The 12,844-nt window shown below is 45.4% G+C and overlaps 1 protein-coding gene across 1 annotated transcript; it reads right to left on the bottom strand.

Moving 5' to 3' along the window:
• Nucleotides 1-216: 216 nt before the first annotated feature.
• Nucleotides 217-5,243, bottom strand: LOC143180421 (uncharacterized). The gene is made up of 2 exons (XM_076380140.1): nt 1,237-5,243; nt 217-1,180 (listed from the first exon to the last, which is right to left on the bottom strand). The coding sequence occupies exons 1-2, from the start codon at nt 5,241-5,243 to the stop codon at nt 217-219; spliced, it is 4,971 nt and encodes a 1,656-aa protein (XP_076236255.1).
• Nucleotides 5,244-12,844: the final 7,601 nt, after the last annotated feature.

The raw sequence follows: 12,844 nt of genomic DNA, 5'->3' as shown, positions 1-12,844 counted from the left end.
GAACAAAAGTGTAGTGGTATTAGTTGGTGAAATTGTGATCACGTCTAAGCCTAAAGTGACTGGCTAACAGCTACGTGACGTGAATCTTTGACGATACGCGACACAAGAAGTTCGAGGTTAAGTAAATTTCTAAGCGAATGAGATTAATAATACTAATGTTCTTAAGACTACGAAAACTTATACTACGATTCAAGGAGCAGAGAATGAGTCCAGCCTCTAGGATCCTCCATCATTCTTCTCCTCGTTTTCAGGTGCAAACAGAGGGATCAGTTTGTGCACCGGTCTGAGAAGATGTGAAGTGGACGTACGCACCGTTGCTACTCGAATGGAACCGTCTGGTCCCGGGTGCACCCGAACAACACGAGCAAGAGGCCACTGAGTGGGAGGTAAAAGCTCGTTTTTCACAAGACATAGAAATCCAGCCTTGATTAAGTGCTTGTTTTGTTTCCATTTGCCCCTGGTTTGAAGTGTGTTCAAGTACTCCCGAGACCACCGCCTCCAAAAGTGCTGCTGAAGTTGCTGAATAAGCTGCCACCTAGATAACCTGGCTGCTGGTAGGTCCTCGAGGCTGGGCTCTGGTATGGCGGTGAGTGGTTCTCCTATCAGAAAGTGCCCTGGAGTTAGGGCTGCTGGATCCCCAGGGTCGTCAGTTAATGGCTGCAAAGGTCGAGAATTGAGGCAAGCCTCGATGCCAGTCAGTAGCGTGGTCAGCTCCTCAAAAGAAAGACGCTGTTCCCCGATGATTCTGCGAAGGTGATGCTTCACAGATTTGACAGCAGCCTCCCAGATACCCCCAAAGTGCGGAGCTGAAGGGGGGTTGAATTTCCAGGAGATGCCCTCCCTGGAGGCTGCAGCGAATGGGCCACCTCCTCGATCAACAGATTGCCTGAGTAAGGCCCGCAGTTCATGATTGGCTCCCACGAAATTTCGACCACAGTCGCTGCAGATCTCAGCACAACGACCCCGCCGAGATATGAACCGTCTGAGAGCCGCCAAGAAGGTTTCGGTGGACCCATCCGACACAGCCTCCAGGTGCACCGCTTTAGTGGATAGACAAATGAAGACTGCGATGTATCCCTTGGAACTCTGCTGACCACGCCCCCGACTGACCCGGAGGTGTATAGGTCCCGCATAATCAATTCCTGATCTCTGAGAATCCAGCACTCCTGGCGCAGTGTAGCTAGTGTAAGCTGTGTCCCCCCGTGCAGGCATCGTTTGTGAGCAGCTTCGACCCACAACTTAGCCAGAGGAGATTCATCTGGGAGTATAGCAGGATGCGTTTGATCGTAGGGAAGATTAGCCGCTTGTATGCGGCCTCCGACTCGCAGCACCCCGCTCGTGTCCAGGAATGGATTCAGTTTGATCAGCCGACTCTTGGCGGCCACGGGCTGATTCCTTTGTAGATTGAGGATGTCTTCAGAAAAGGCCGCCGCTTGCTCCAGGCGAAAAAGGGTAAGCTTTACTGTGTGCACGTCTGAAGCCGTTATTACTGACATTTCCCTTTCCGATCCAGGCAGCCATCGCCGACACCACGCAAGGACCCTGAACAGGCGTGTAAGACTAGAGAAGCGCCTAATTAATGAGCTGGATGAGCTTTCCCGTGGTTGAGTCATGTGATGCACATTCAGCTCCTCAGCATCGTAGCGGGGCTCCTCCTGTAAAATTGACTCTGGAAATTGATCCAAGGAAGAGAGCCACTCAGGTCCCCGCCACCACAGTTGGAAGGCAGACAGCTCGGCCGGGAGTAAACCTCTGGAAGCGCAGTCAGCTGGGTTCTCTGAACCTCGGACGTGATGCCATCTGGCCCGCGGAAGTAACCCTTGGATTTTCGCTACTCTGTTAGCGACATAAGTGGACCAGCGAGAAGGGTGCCCCTGTATCCAGCTTAGTGCCACCGTTGAATCCGACCACAGGTGCAGGTCCACGTCTTGCCACTCGAGCACTCTTGTTGTGTGCTCTACTAGTTTGGCCAGCAAATGGGCTGCACAGAGCTCCAGTCTCGGCAGCGAAACGCGCTTCAGTGGAGCTACCTTTGACTTGGCGACCATCAGGGAGACCGTTGCCGCTCCCTCGCTGTTGAAGGTGCGAGAGTAGACCACAGCAGCGTATGCGCGCTCCGAAGCGTCAGCGAACCCGTGGACCTCCACGGATTGTGAGAAGCGGCCAGTGCCAAGCCATCGAGGGACCTGAAGTTTTTCCAGCGCAGGAAGCTGACGCTGGAACTGTTGCCACTGTAAGGCCTCCCTTTCTGGCAGAGGTGAGTCCCAATCGGCCTTCAGCAGCCACAAGGTTTGAATGAGCACCTTAGCCACAATAGTTACAGGCGCCATCCAGCCAAGAGGGTCGAATAGCTGAGCTGTTCCGCTGAGGACCGAGCGCTTAGTACATCCCGAGCTCCTGGGCGGCAACGTGGTGGTTACCTGAAAGCAGTCAGAAGACGGAATCCATTTGATCCCGAGAACACTGTGAAGAGTCGGAGAGTCCCATTCGACAACTCCTCTCAGTTCGTCAGAAGCGAGTCCGTCCAAGAGGCTCTTAGAATTGGAGGCCCACTTGCGGAGTGGAAACCCGCCCGCCGTGAGGAGTTCCCGCAGCTCCTGCTGCCTCAACATGGCCTCCGGCAGTGTATCAGCTCCGGTGAGAACGTCGTCAACGTAGATGTCGCTCCTGATGATCTGTGCCCCCCGGGGGTAGCGTTGCTCCTCCATCTCCGCGAGCTGGCGCAGACATCTGATAGCCAAGTAGGGAGCGCAAGCCAGGCCGTAAGTGACGGTGTTGAGTTCGTAGTCCACCACGGTGCTGTCTGGAGTAGGTTTCCAAACGATCCGCTGCCATTTCCTGTCCTCAGGGTGAACCAGGATCTGCCGATACATCTTTTCGATGTCAGCAGAGAAGACGAATACGTACCGTCTCCAGCGCAGAAGAACGTCAGCGAGATTCGGCAGTAGATTCGGACCCCGCAGGAGGAACTCGTTAAGCGATCTTCCGTTGGAGGAGGGCATTGAGCCATTGAAGACCACCCGCAACTTGGTCGTAGTGCCAGCTTCTCTAAATACTCCGTGGTGTGGAAGGTAGTATCCGTCACCCGAGACAGGATGCGACAAGGACGTCATGTGCCCCAGACTATCATACGACTCCATGAATTCCGCGTAGGCTTGCTGGAACCCTGCAGATCGGCGAAACCTGGACTTCAGGGACTCCAGTGTTCTGCACGCGATGCGACGGGAGTTTCCCCACTCAGGGTTGCTTCTGAAGGGCAGTCGTACCAGAAACCGGCCGTCTGGCTGACGAAGGTGAGTCTCAGTGAAGTGCTCCTCTGCCCGGCGATCGTCCGCAGTCTCAGGTATCGTGACTTCGATTTCTTCTTGCTCCCAGAACCTAGTCAAGAATTCGAGGAGCTCCTTGTCCACACTGCAGTGACGAACCTGAACCTCTGCAGGATTTCCGGACTCATCAACGGCCTCTGTGACTGTCCCTCCAGTGAGGATCCAACCGAGAGCGGTCTCCTGAGCTACCGGAGCGTTAGGCGGTCCACGTTTAACGCCCTCCCGAAGGATGAGGCTGTAAGCGTCAGCTCCAAGAAGAACGTCGATGGGATCTGCCAAATGACATGCCGGATCGGCAAGTGCTAGACCTTGAACGTGCGACCACACAGCAGGAGAAGGCTGGTTGCGAGGTCCGTACTGGGAGAGTTCAGGAATAATGTAAACCGGAACCTCGAACCTCACTTCCCCTCCGAAATGAGGAGCGATGAGGAGAGTAGTCTTTCCCCGTGTAAATCTCGCCCTTGCGCCTCCGACGCCGAGAAGAGGAATGCGAGCGTGGCTTCTCTTGACGCGAAGTCTTTGAGCCAGCGCCTCAGAGATTAGCGAAACCTCACTTCCAGGGTCGATGAGCGAGCGCGAGATGCAGTTCTGTCCCTGTGCGTCGAAAATCCTAACGCGCGCAGTGCCTAGAAGAGCTGATGTGAGTTGACTCACGCGTGTAGAGATTTGCTGAACCGACGCTCCGGTGCGATTGAGGTCCTTGGAGGATGAGGCAGCATCATGGAGCGTGGTATGATGTTTTCTTTCACACTTCTGACACCTCTTGTTGGATTTGCACTCGCTTACAGAATGTTTCCCTAGGCAATTAAAGCACAAACCGAGCGATCGAACAGACTCCCTTCGATCAGCGGGAGTCTTCTCCTTGTAGAGGCTGCAGAAAAGGACGTAGTGTCTCCCTTGACAAAGACTGCAGCTCTTGGCCTGCGAGCCAGCCTTGGATATCAAATGCACCTTGATCGACTTGCCTGGCAACTTCTTGGACTCTGAGGGCTCGTCGTGTTGCGGTGACTCCAGCGCATCGCAGGTGCGAATGCGCCCTTCCATGAACGTTTTCAGTTGTTCCAACGTTGGAGGTTGAGTCGACTGATTTAAAGAATCTTCCCACTCACGACGGGATTGGCGATCCCAGCGTTCGACGGTCAGTTCCACGATCCAGTCGGTCGCGTTAGTGACGGGTCTGCCCAGGTTGCTGAGCGCATCAATGACGTCGAACGTGCCGTCGAATAGCCGTCGCATCCCGGAAGCCGACTCCCTCTTCAGCGGAGCTAAGCTGTTGAGAGTGCGAATTTGTGCCTGCACTAAGAGCCTGAGGTTGCTGAAGCGCTTATCGAGTTTGCTCCAGGCGACCTCAAAGTTGTCCGAAGTCGTTTTGACATTCTTGAGAAGGGCTGCTGCATCGCCTGTCAAACAACTCTTTAGGTAATGGAGTAGTTCCACATTAGATAGCGTTGGGTCGTTCCGTATGAGAGATGTAAACAAGTCTCGGAACGATGGCCAGTCCTTGTAGTGACCCTCGAACGTTGGGAGGTTTATTTTCGGCAGCACCGCGCGTGACCTTAGGGAGCTGGCGTCACTGACCTTCAACGTTGAATTTGAATTTTCCCCATCGGACGGACCGGCTTCGAGAGCGGCTATCATGTCTAGGAGAGATCCAGCCTGTTCCATAAAGATGAGTTGCGTTTCGCTGAATTCATCGTGTTTAATGTAGGAACTCTCCCTCAACTTGGGTTCTGTTCTCGCAGCAGTCAGTATGGAAGCGTCTCCCTGAGTGTAATCTGCCCACATTTGAGAGATGGAAGTGTGAGCGGTGCGCAGCATCCCAAGAGAGAGATTGGCCTTTCCTCGCTTCTTTAGATTTGGAACAACGCGGGAGATCCGTTGCGCGAGAAGCCGTTGGTTTTCCACAAGGTCAGCCATTGTTCACACGAGCGATTCGAAGCACTAACGGTTCGAAGAACTGCACTTTGGAGTTTTAGAAAGACTGCAGCGCGGGATCCGGCTCGAAGGACCAAAATGTTCAGTACTAATAGTTAGAGAAAATTAGTTTTGGAAATTAATAGTGTTTATTTCACCCAACGGGTTCGTTGTTAAAAGTCACTGTACAAAAAACTTAACTATGTAAGCAAAACAAGGTTTGAAAAGAGAAATTGATTAAATTAATAACCTAACTTGAACAGTCCTTGATTATTGTTTCTCACGTAAGTGAAATAACTGGTTTCGCAGCTGCGGTTACCGTTTTCTTACGACCGGTCAAGAGACGCACGACGTCGCGAAAAAAGGATTCGGTACGGCAGAGAGAGAGCACACAACACACGAGACACGAGTCGTCTGGCCCCTTCGTCAGCCGGTCGGGCGAGCGAGATGGATATCGACCTGGAAGCCTCGCTATTCAAACCTGATTGGTCAATCCCAGAATCGATTATCGATACCCAAATCGCCGCCGGACGGTGCTGACATCTGACTCAGCAATAGGCCAGCCGACTCGGGAGCTCATTCGCCACCGAATGCTGCCGGTCGCGCGGTTGCGCAGTAACTTTGTGCGCATCCGCCGCCGACCCACACAGTCAATCCGCAACAATAATAAAACATAATTTCACAGAATGGATAAATCTGACAGATCCTTGCAATAATTGTGATAGTTCAAATACAAACATAATGAAGAAGGTCAACATAACTGCTTGCAAACAAATTCTTATTGCAAAATTACTTTTGTTCGATCGCAATAGTAGTGGAACAACAAAAGTGGAAAATTTCTACATCAAAGCAATACCTACTACTAAAATACAAATGAGAAATCACTATTATAAACTTAAGGCAGCGATTTTCCACCATGGTAAAAGTGTTGCCGATGGTCATTACACGAGTATGGTAAAGGGTAAGGGCACAACGTGGGTATCCGTTGATAATTTACGAGTAGAAAAGCAAGCTTGACCATGAAATATTAAAAATGCATACATATTCTCCTTCGAAAGGTGTTAATTGTGGTTGTTATTACTAAACTGCGGATGTTTATGCACGATAAATATGCAAAAAGCATTTTGTATATTTTACTGTATAAAGTATAATATTATAAATTATTTGAAGTCATTCCCTATGCAAATTATCTTTGTAAAAAGAAGTGAGATCCTAACAAAAAACTTCGAAATAGTAACGAAATAGTAAAAAACTTCGTATGTAACGTAATGTAAAATTCGGTGCTTTCCAACTACGCTTAAGATGACACAATTATGCACAGCTAAAATGCTGTGTTCAATTTGGCGTGGCCAGGCAACGTATTCTCAGATCATCAGTACCATACCTTTTCTCGCAGGCTATCAGATAATTTCTGAATTTAAAACTCTGACAATATGAGTAGATTTTCATTATGTTGTATTTTAAAATATTTCTAAGGTCATTTATCGACATCAATACCTTGCCTTTCAGAGACGTGCAACTGACTCATCAATTTAAATAAAGTTTTAACACATTGCGTACACTTTCATTAGTTTTCAATTTCTAAATAATTCTCATTCATCGATACTTTAACCTTGCTTGGCCACGCCAAGTTGAATACAGGATTTTAGTTGTGCATAGTTGTGTCATATTAAGCGTAGTTGGAAAGCACCGAATCTATGTAATGAATTACATTACATAGTGTCGCCTTTGCACATAGTTGGAAAGCACCTTTATATACTTATGTACTAAAGAGAGGTAATAAACTCGGCTTCGTGTAGCTGATTGTTAAGCGTATTTGTCTCTTGCGAATTGCCATAATGATAATATGTTTGGATTTTGATCCGACGATTTATATTGGTCCATAAAGACTTTTATAATATGTTCAACCTTTTCAGTCGAGAATAAGTTTTCTTTTATGGATGAACAATGTAACATGCATTGGATTGTGGCATTAGCATAACAAGACATACCATCAGAATTCGAGAGACCTCTTACGTAGTACTGAATGACATCCACGATGTGATCATTAGTATTCTGACATTTGGATACATAATTAGGTACTGCCCAAACAGCATCACGAACATTGCGAACGCGGGTTTTAGAAATTAAAATAGTCATTAGATCAGGTCTATATTTTTTTAGCAATATATTGTACTCTGTTATAGCCGATTCTTGTGCCTTTACGGAATATGGATTATAATTGATAAGATGCAGTTCTCGTAATGTGATCACCCGGGAAATTTTTGAATTACCTGTTCCTACAACAGCATTCTGCAAGCTTAGTTCTTGACTTTTGTGAATAGCTATACCATGAGGCAAATCGGGAATTGTTTTCTAATAACGAACGCTCTATCCATTACTTCAAATTTAACACTTACACGTTCTATTATATGTTCTTGCCCCGTCGGTAATATAATTTTCAATTTTTCAACGTCATTATCAACACCTCGTGTAATTGAAACGAGTTTAGCAATGGTACCGTTGACAAAGCCTAGTGTAACATCAATATTCCTTCTAATCATGATTTGCATTCCTACTTTAACAATTATGACCCTTGCAAGTCCCGCCGTTCTAGAGCTAACATCGTCATTATTGTTTAGCACCTTTAACACCTTTTTTTTCAAGTACGGTGCACAATTCGTTATATCACGAGCAATCAAATGGATTTCTTCGGAAGAAAATCGACTTAACATTGCAACGTTCAAAACAACACAGTGAACACATGTGGAAAGTAAACACACCGTAATGAACCCCACATTAAGCATGTAATCACATAATTCTTTTACTCGATCATTACAATTTGTCACTTTGAAATTTAATTTCCTCGATTCTAAAAGCTTTGTAACCGAATCGGTTACTACTCCGATGCGAATTCTCGACAAGATGTCTTTGTAAATATTGTTACCTTGCTGTCGCATGTTTATTGTCAATTCATCGTAGCTAAACAAGGCAGACCATAAATTATAAGAACCTAATCCTCCAACACTTTTCTCCATACTTTTATTGGATAATTGTATAAAAGCAGGTTCTTCGTAAACAGGAGGAAGTTGTAGCAAGTCACCAAATAACAGCATAGGCTTTTTTCCGAACTAACCATTAACAGAATCTGTAGTATCAAATATTTCTGTAAGTCGTAGATGTATGTACAGGAAAGTTACATTAATTTCATGGAGGATTATTAAAGCAACATTTTTTGGTAATTATATCGATTAGGGGAGCCATCTTCGATTTCAATGACCTTGGAATATGTTGTTAAGATCATCATTCTGAACAACTTTTCCCTATACATATACCCGGCGGTCTCTTTTAGTTTTCCAGATATTCGCAAAATTATTTTCAATATTAAAAAGTGTGATCGGAGTTGGTCTGGGGTAGGTTCATTAGCGGGAAAGGGTTAGGCAGCCCCTCCCCAAAATAATAGGCACGTTCCTACTTGTTTATTCCTTTATATCTTCAGTTATTTTATACGTATCTGACATTACTTGAAAAAAATCATCCAGTCGTTCGTCAAAATCGAATATTCTTTTAAATACAAATTCTGCCAGATAGTGGTTGAAATAATATTCTCTACGACCATACCTAAAAATATTGCCACGAATACCTCTCCATACTCTTTTAATATTCTGGGTATGGACACCTGTGATTGGATCAACGAAATTTTTTGAATGATTCACTACAAAATGTTGATATGTATTTTTATCAATTTGTTTATATGCTTTCCAACAATCAGTGTGGATTATTGTTCCAGGAGCAATCTCTTTTAAAATAAGAGGCAGTAATACTTCTGCTCTGCGGGACAGAATTGGTACTACAAATATCTTTTTTGTGTCACGGTCTATACCATCGAAAATCCATTGTCCCGTAATAAGTCGTCCACGATTATACTTTCGACGTCCAAATTTGACTTCATCATTTCTACAATAATTAATGCACGACGTTACGTTACAACGATTTGTTCGAAACTGATAATAATGAACCGTCTTTCCTTGAGTTCTTTCGACATCATAAGAAATATCAACAATATAGGTTTCAGCGAGGAAGGTAAACGGAAGCTCTCGCTAACGAATCTAACCCAGACCTATTTCGATCACTCTTTTCAATGTTGAAAACGTTCTTTGCGAATATCTCGAAAACTAAAAGAGATCTCCTAGTATATAAGGAAAATATACGGAAACGTGTCAGTTGTTTTGGGGAGAGGCTGCCGCCCCCTCACTGACGCTGATGTGAGCCGCGTGGGGCATGCCAGCGGGTGTTCCGAAAGAACCGTATACTTATGCAAGCTAAAGTCGTTCGTAGGGTTGCGTAGCACAAAAGAACACCCGTTAGGTTCCCTACCTGCTCCCCAGTGTGAAGAGTGGGGCAACCGAAGGCAGGCTCCGCAGCACAGCTAGGCGAAGGACGGAAAGGTATGGGGTATGGATGGCAACCTTGGCCAGGAGAACGGGAGGATTAAAGTCATTGATACGGACTTCCTTCATTGAACGTGGAAATCATAGAGCCTACCCTTTGCTTTCAACTGTTTTCTGGCACCCATAGAAACCCACATCCCTTATTATCAAACTATCTGTAACTGTACACGGAAATGTAAAAAATCTACATACTTTACAGAAGGAATTTTTAGTTTTTTTGTTGCGTAAACAATAACTATTGCATTTATGCATTTGATGTGTAATTACATGTCTATATAATTCTGGCGACACATGCGGTGATGGCAATCTGCAAGTGATGTATTTCATAATGAATGCTGCTACCTCTTCTTTCGAAGATTTATCCATTATAGGGACATCCTCGATCCAAATTAAAAGATGAAATTGTTGTAATCCCCTGCTTTGATATTCTCTACGCCAAAAGTAATGAGTGACCTTTCCAATCGGATTGTCGGGCGAACGAATGAAATCCAGCATAGCGTGGAATTTATTATCTACAAATCTAACGGTTGCAATGGGATCACAAGCAATGAGTTCGTTTGGGGACATTTTAGTCATCGATGGGCCGTTTACTTCACGAAGATATTCTATTAAATCTGTCCATAGCCACTCACTTGAACTAAGCGTGAAAAACCATGTAGCTGGTCCATAATGGTCCATAATATCATACAATTCAAGTCATTTCTCGGTTTTCGCCAATATTGTGCTGTATTGCGTAATCTTGAAAATATAGTGTTCAGGTTCGTTTGCAGCTAATCTTTAGAGAGCTGTTCTAGAAAATCAGCAGCTGTGTATTTTTCACGTGGATTTGTGATGTCCATTTTGTGATAAATTCCAGCGTTCAGTTGCCGCATATTGGTATCATGTAATAAATGAAAAATATATTGCATGTTCAATCGAAATTGAAAATGCTTGGACATCCACCTTGACTTAATAAATTCATGATCAGGCAAACGAGCCAATCGCTTTTCATGCTGTCCGTTCATCCCATAAGGATATAAATCTGGGAAACACTTCACATCTAAGTACATATTCAGCATGATAGCTTAACGGAATGTCATGAACTTTAAGCATTTGATAGAGCGCAGTAGCAGATTCATTAACACTTTTGTCATACATTGGATAAATCGTAAACTAATCATAATACGAATCAGATTGCAACATTTGCATCAATAATGCACGTTTGTTACTTTCGTCAATATTAAGTGTTTCACCTTCAACATCCTCGACAGATTCGTTATCATCATTACCTAGAACTTCTAGAAATTCTGTATCTGGTAATTTGTCAGTCAGCAATAATTCGTGAGATTTTGGTATGTTTAAAAAGCGGTTATATAACGGGTATTTGGCTCGTCCGCGAGATTCATGATTTGTTGGTATACGTGACCGACCGAAGGTTGCCTTCGGTTGGAGCATCCGTTGTCCTAGCAGCAAAACACGGTCAGCTGTCGTATGACTTGTTTTTATCGTTAAAATTGAAGTTCAAACAAAGTAAGCGTTGTCGAGCAACGGTTTTGAACTCCAGGCTCGATGTCGAGTGGGGACATCGGAGCCTGAAGGAGAGAGAGAGTACATCGTACTACATTAGCACGAAATAAAAGATAGTTAGTGAGCGCTGCGTAGTGGTAAAATTTAGCACGTCTTCCGCTTCGCGGAGCCACGCGCGGCTCTCGCCCCAGTCGTCTTACAACAACCAAGCTTGCAACAGTCAGTGCGACCGTTCGTCAAGCGTATCTCAGCTAACCAGTCTTCAGATTTCAAGTAGTTTGGTTGCCAGACAATTGAAATCTCACTAGCTCTCAAAAGCTGAAACACTGTCGCCTACAAACTAAGATTCTGCTCTGCTCGATTCGTACGTATACTACGTACGATCGAGCACCTGGTTTGTCTTAGGGGACAATTGAACGAGATTTGCGCTCTTGGAATCGGGGCCTGCCCTGATTCTCTGAGTCTCGTCTTCGTCTCGGAGCAACAAAGGCCGCTGCCTGTTGGATCCCTGAGAGACGGGTTACAACAGAGAGAGATAACGTACGTGCCTATCACCTCTGCGTTACTCGTGCTCTGCCACCCCGTTTAGAAGCAACCCCCGTGTGACGAATAGAAGCACACGGTGAGGTGAACGGAGTCGCGGAGCCTCTGGCCGTCCCCAGCCTCCAGGACTAGCAATTCGCTGGTTATAGCGTGTCCCTCCGCTCAAATCCCTAAGTTATCGGGATTCGTACGAAACGAACCTTGCTAAAAGGTGCAAGGCGAAGAGAAGAGGCCCCTCCTCCTCTCAAGCCACTCGCTCATCGACTTCTTCTTCGCACCAGAAGAAGAGTCGATAATACAGTCCACTGCATTACCTTCGCGTTACAGGCAAGGTATTGCTATCCCCTCCACATAGGCTCGTGAGCGAAGCCTGGAGTCGGGAATCTTCGGTATAGCTGGACTTACATTCTTGCTTACCGCTGCGGTTCCGCCGCGTTTCTGTTTTCAGACGTCAACGTCGCTGAAGGGAGCACCGGCGTCACCACCAAGGGCCCCATTTCCGAATAGGAGCAAGGAGTCCACAGCCCCGACCCAAATAGTTCGAAGTTTCAATAAACGTCGTTTACAAGCCCTTTTCAGGTTGTGTATTCGTTTCTTTCGTATACCCTCAATCTCACCTTGTCCGGACCTCCGTTGGATCTCTTATTTTAAGCGATTCCAACATGGTAAAGCAATTTTGGAATATAAAGAATTATTGGCTTTCAACCATACTAAGGCATTCTATACTTTCTTCAAGTCAACTAACTTTTCCCAAACTATTTTAGACTTTGTTGGTACACCACGCACCAATATATACAATTCATGATTTAGATTTAACGGTCCAGTCGTAGAGCAGGGTTTTATTAAAGTTTCTTCTAAAGGCAAAGGAAGGTGAAATGTTCTCCACTTTACTTTTGGAAACATATGTTTATGTGGCATATTTTTATGCATTACTGTACCAATTCTTACAATCGTTTGAAACGGTTTAGCTCTTTGAATGAGAATTCGTTCGAACTCATTCAACACTGCTATTTCTGGAACTGAACGTGTATCAAGGTTATTTAAAATACATCTTGGTGGTATGAAATCCTTGCGAATTTTATAAAATATACTTTATAAAATATGTTCTTTTATAAATATCAAACT

The sequence above is a fragment of the Calliopsis andreniformis genome, chromosome 1, assembly GCF_051401765.1.
Source record: "Calliopsis andreniformis isolate RMS-2024a chromosome 1, iyCalAndr_principal, whole genome shotgun sequence".
NCBI lineage: Eukaryota > Metazoa > Arthropoda > Insecta > Hymenoptera > Andrenidae > Calliopsis > Calliopsis andreniformis.
The sequence above is the reverse complement of the archived record's forward strand: the minus strand, read 5'-3'. Positions and strand labels throughout refer to the sequence as shown.

What these genes read in the sequence shown, in the direction of transcription:
- LOC143180421 (XM_076380140.1), bottom strand. Translation starts at nt 5,243, where the DNA reads ATGGCTGACCTTGTGGAAAACCAACGGCTTCTCGCGCAACGGATCTCC. An exon ending in GAATCTCCTCTGGCTAAGTT is followed by an intron (nt 1,181 to 1,236) that starts GTGGGTCGAAGC and finishes AGCTTACACTAG; the next exon opens with CTACACTGCGCCAGGAGTGC.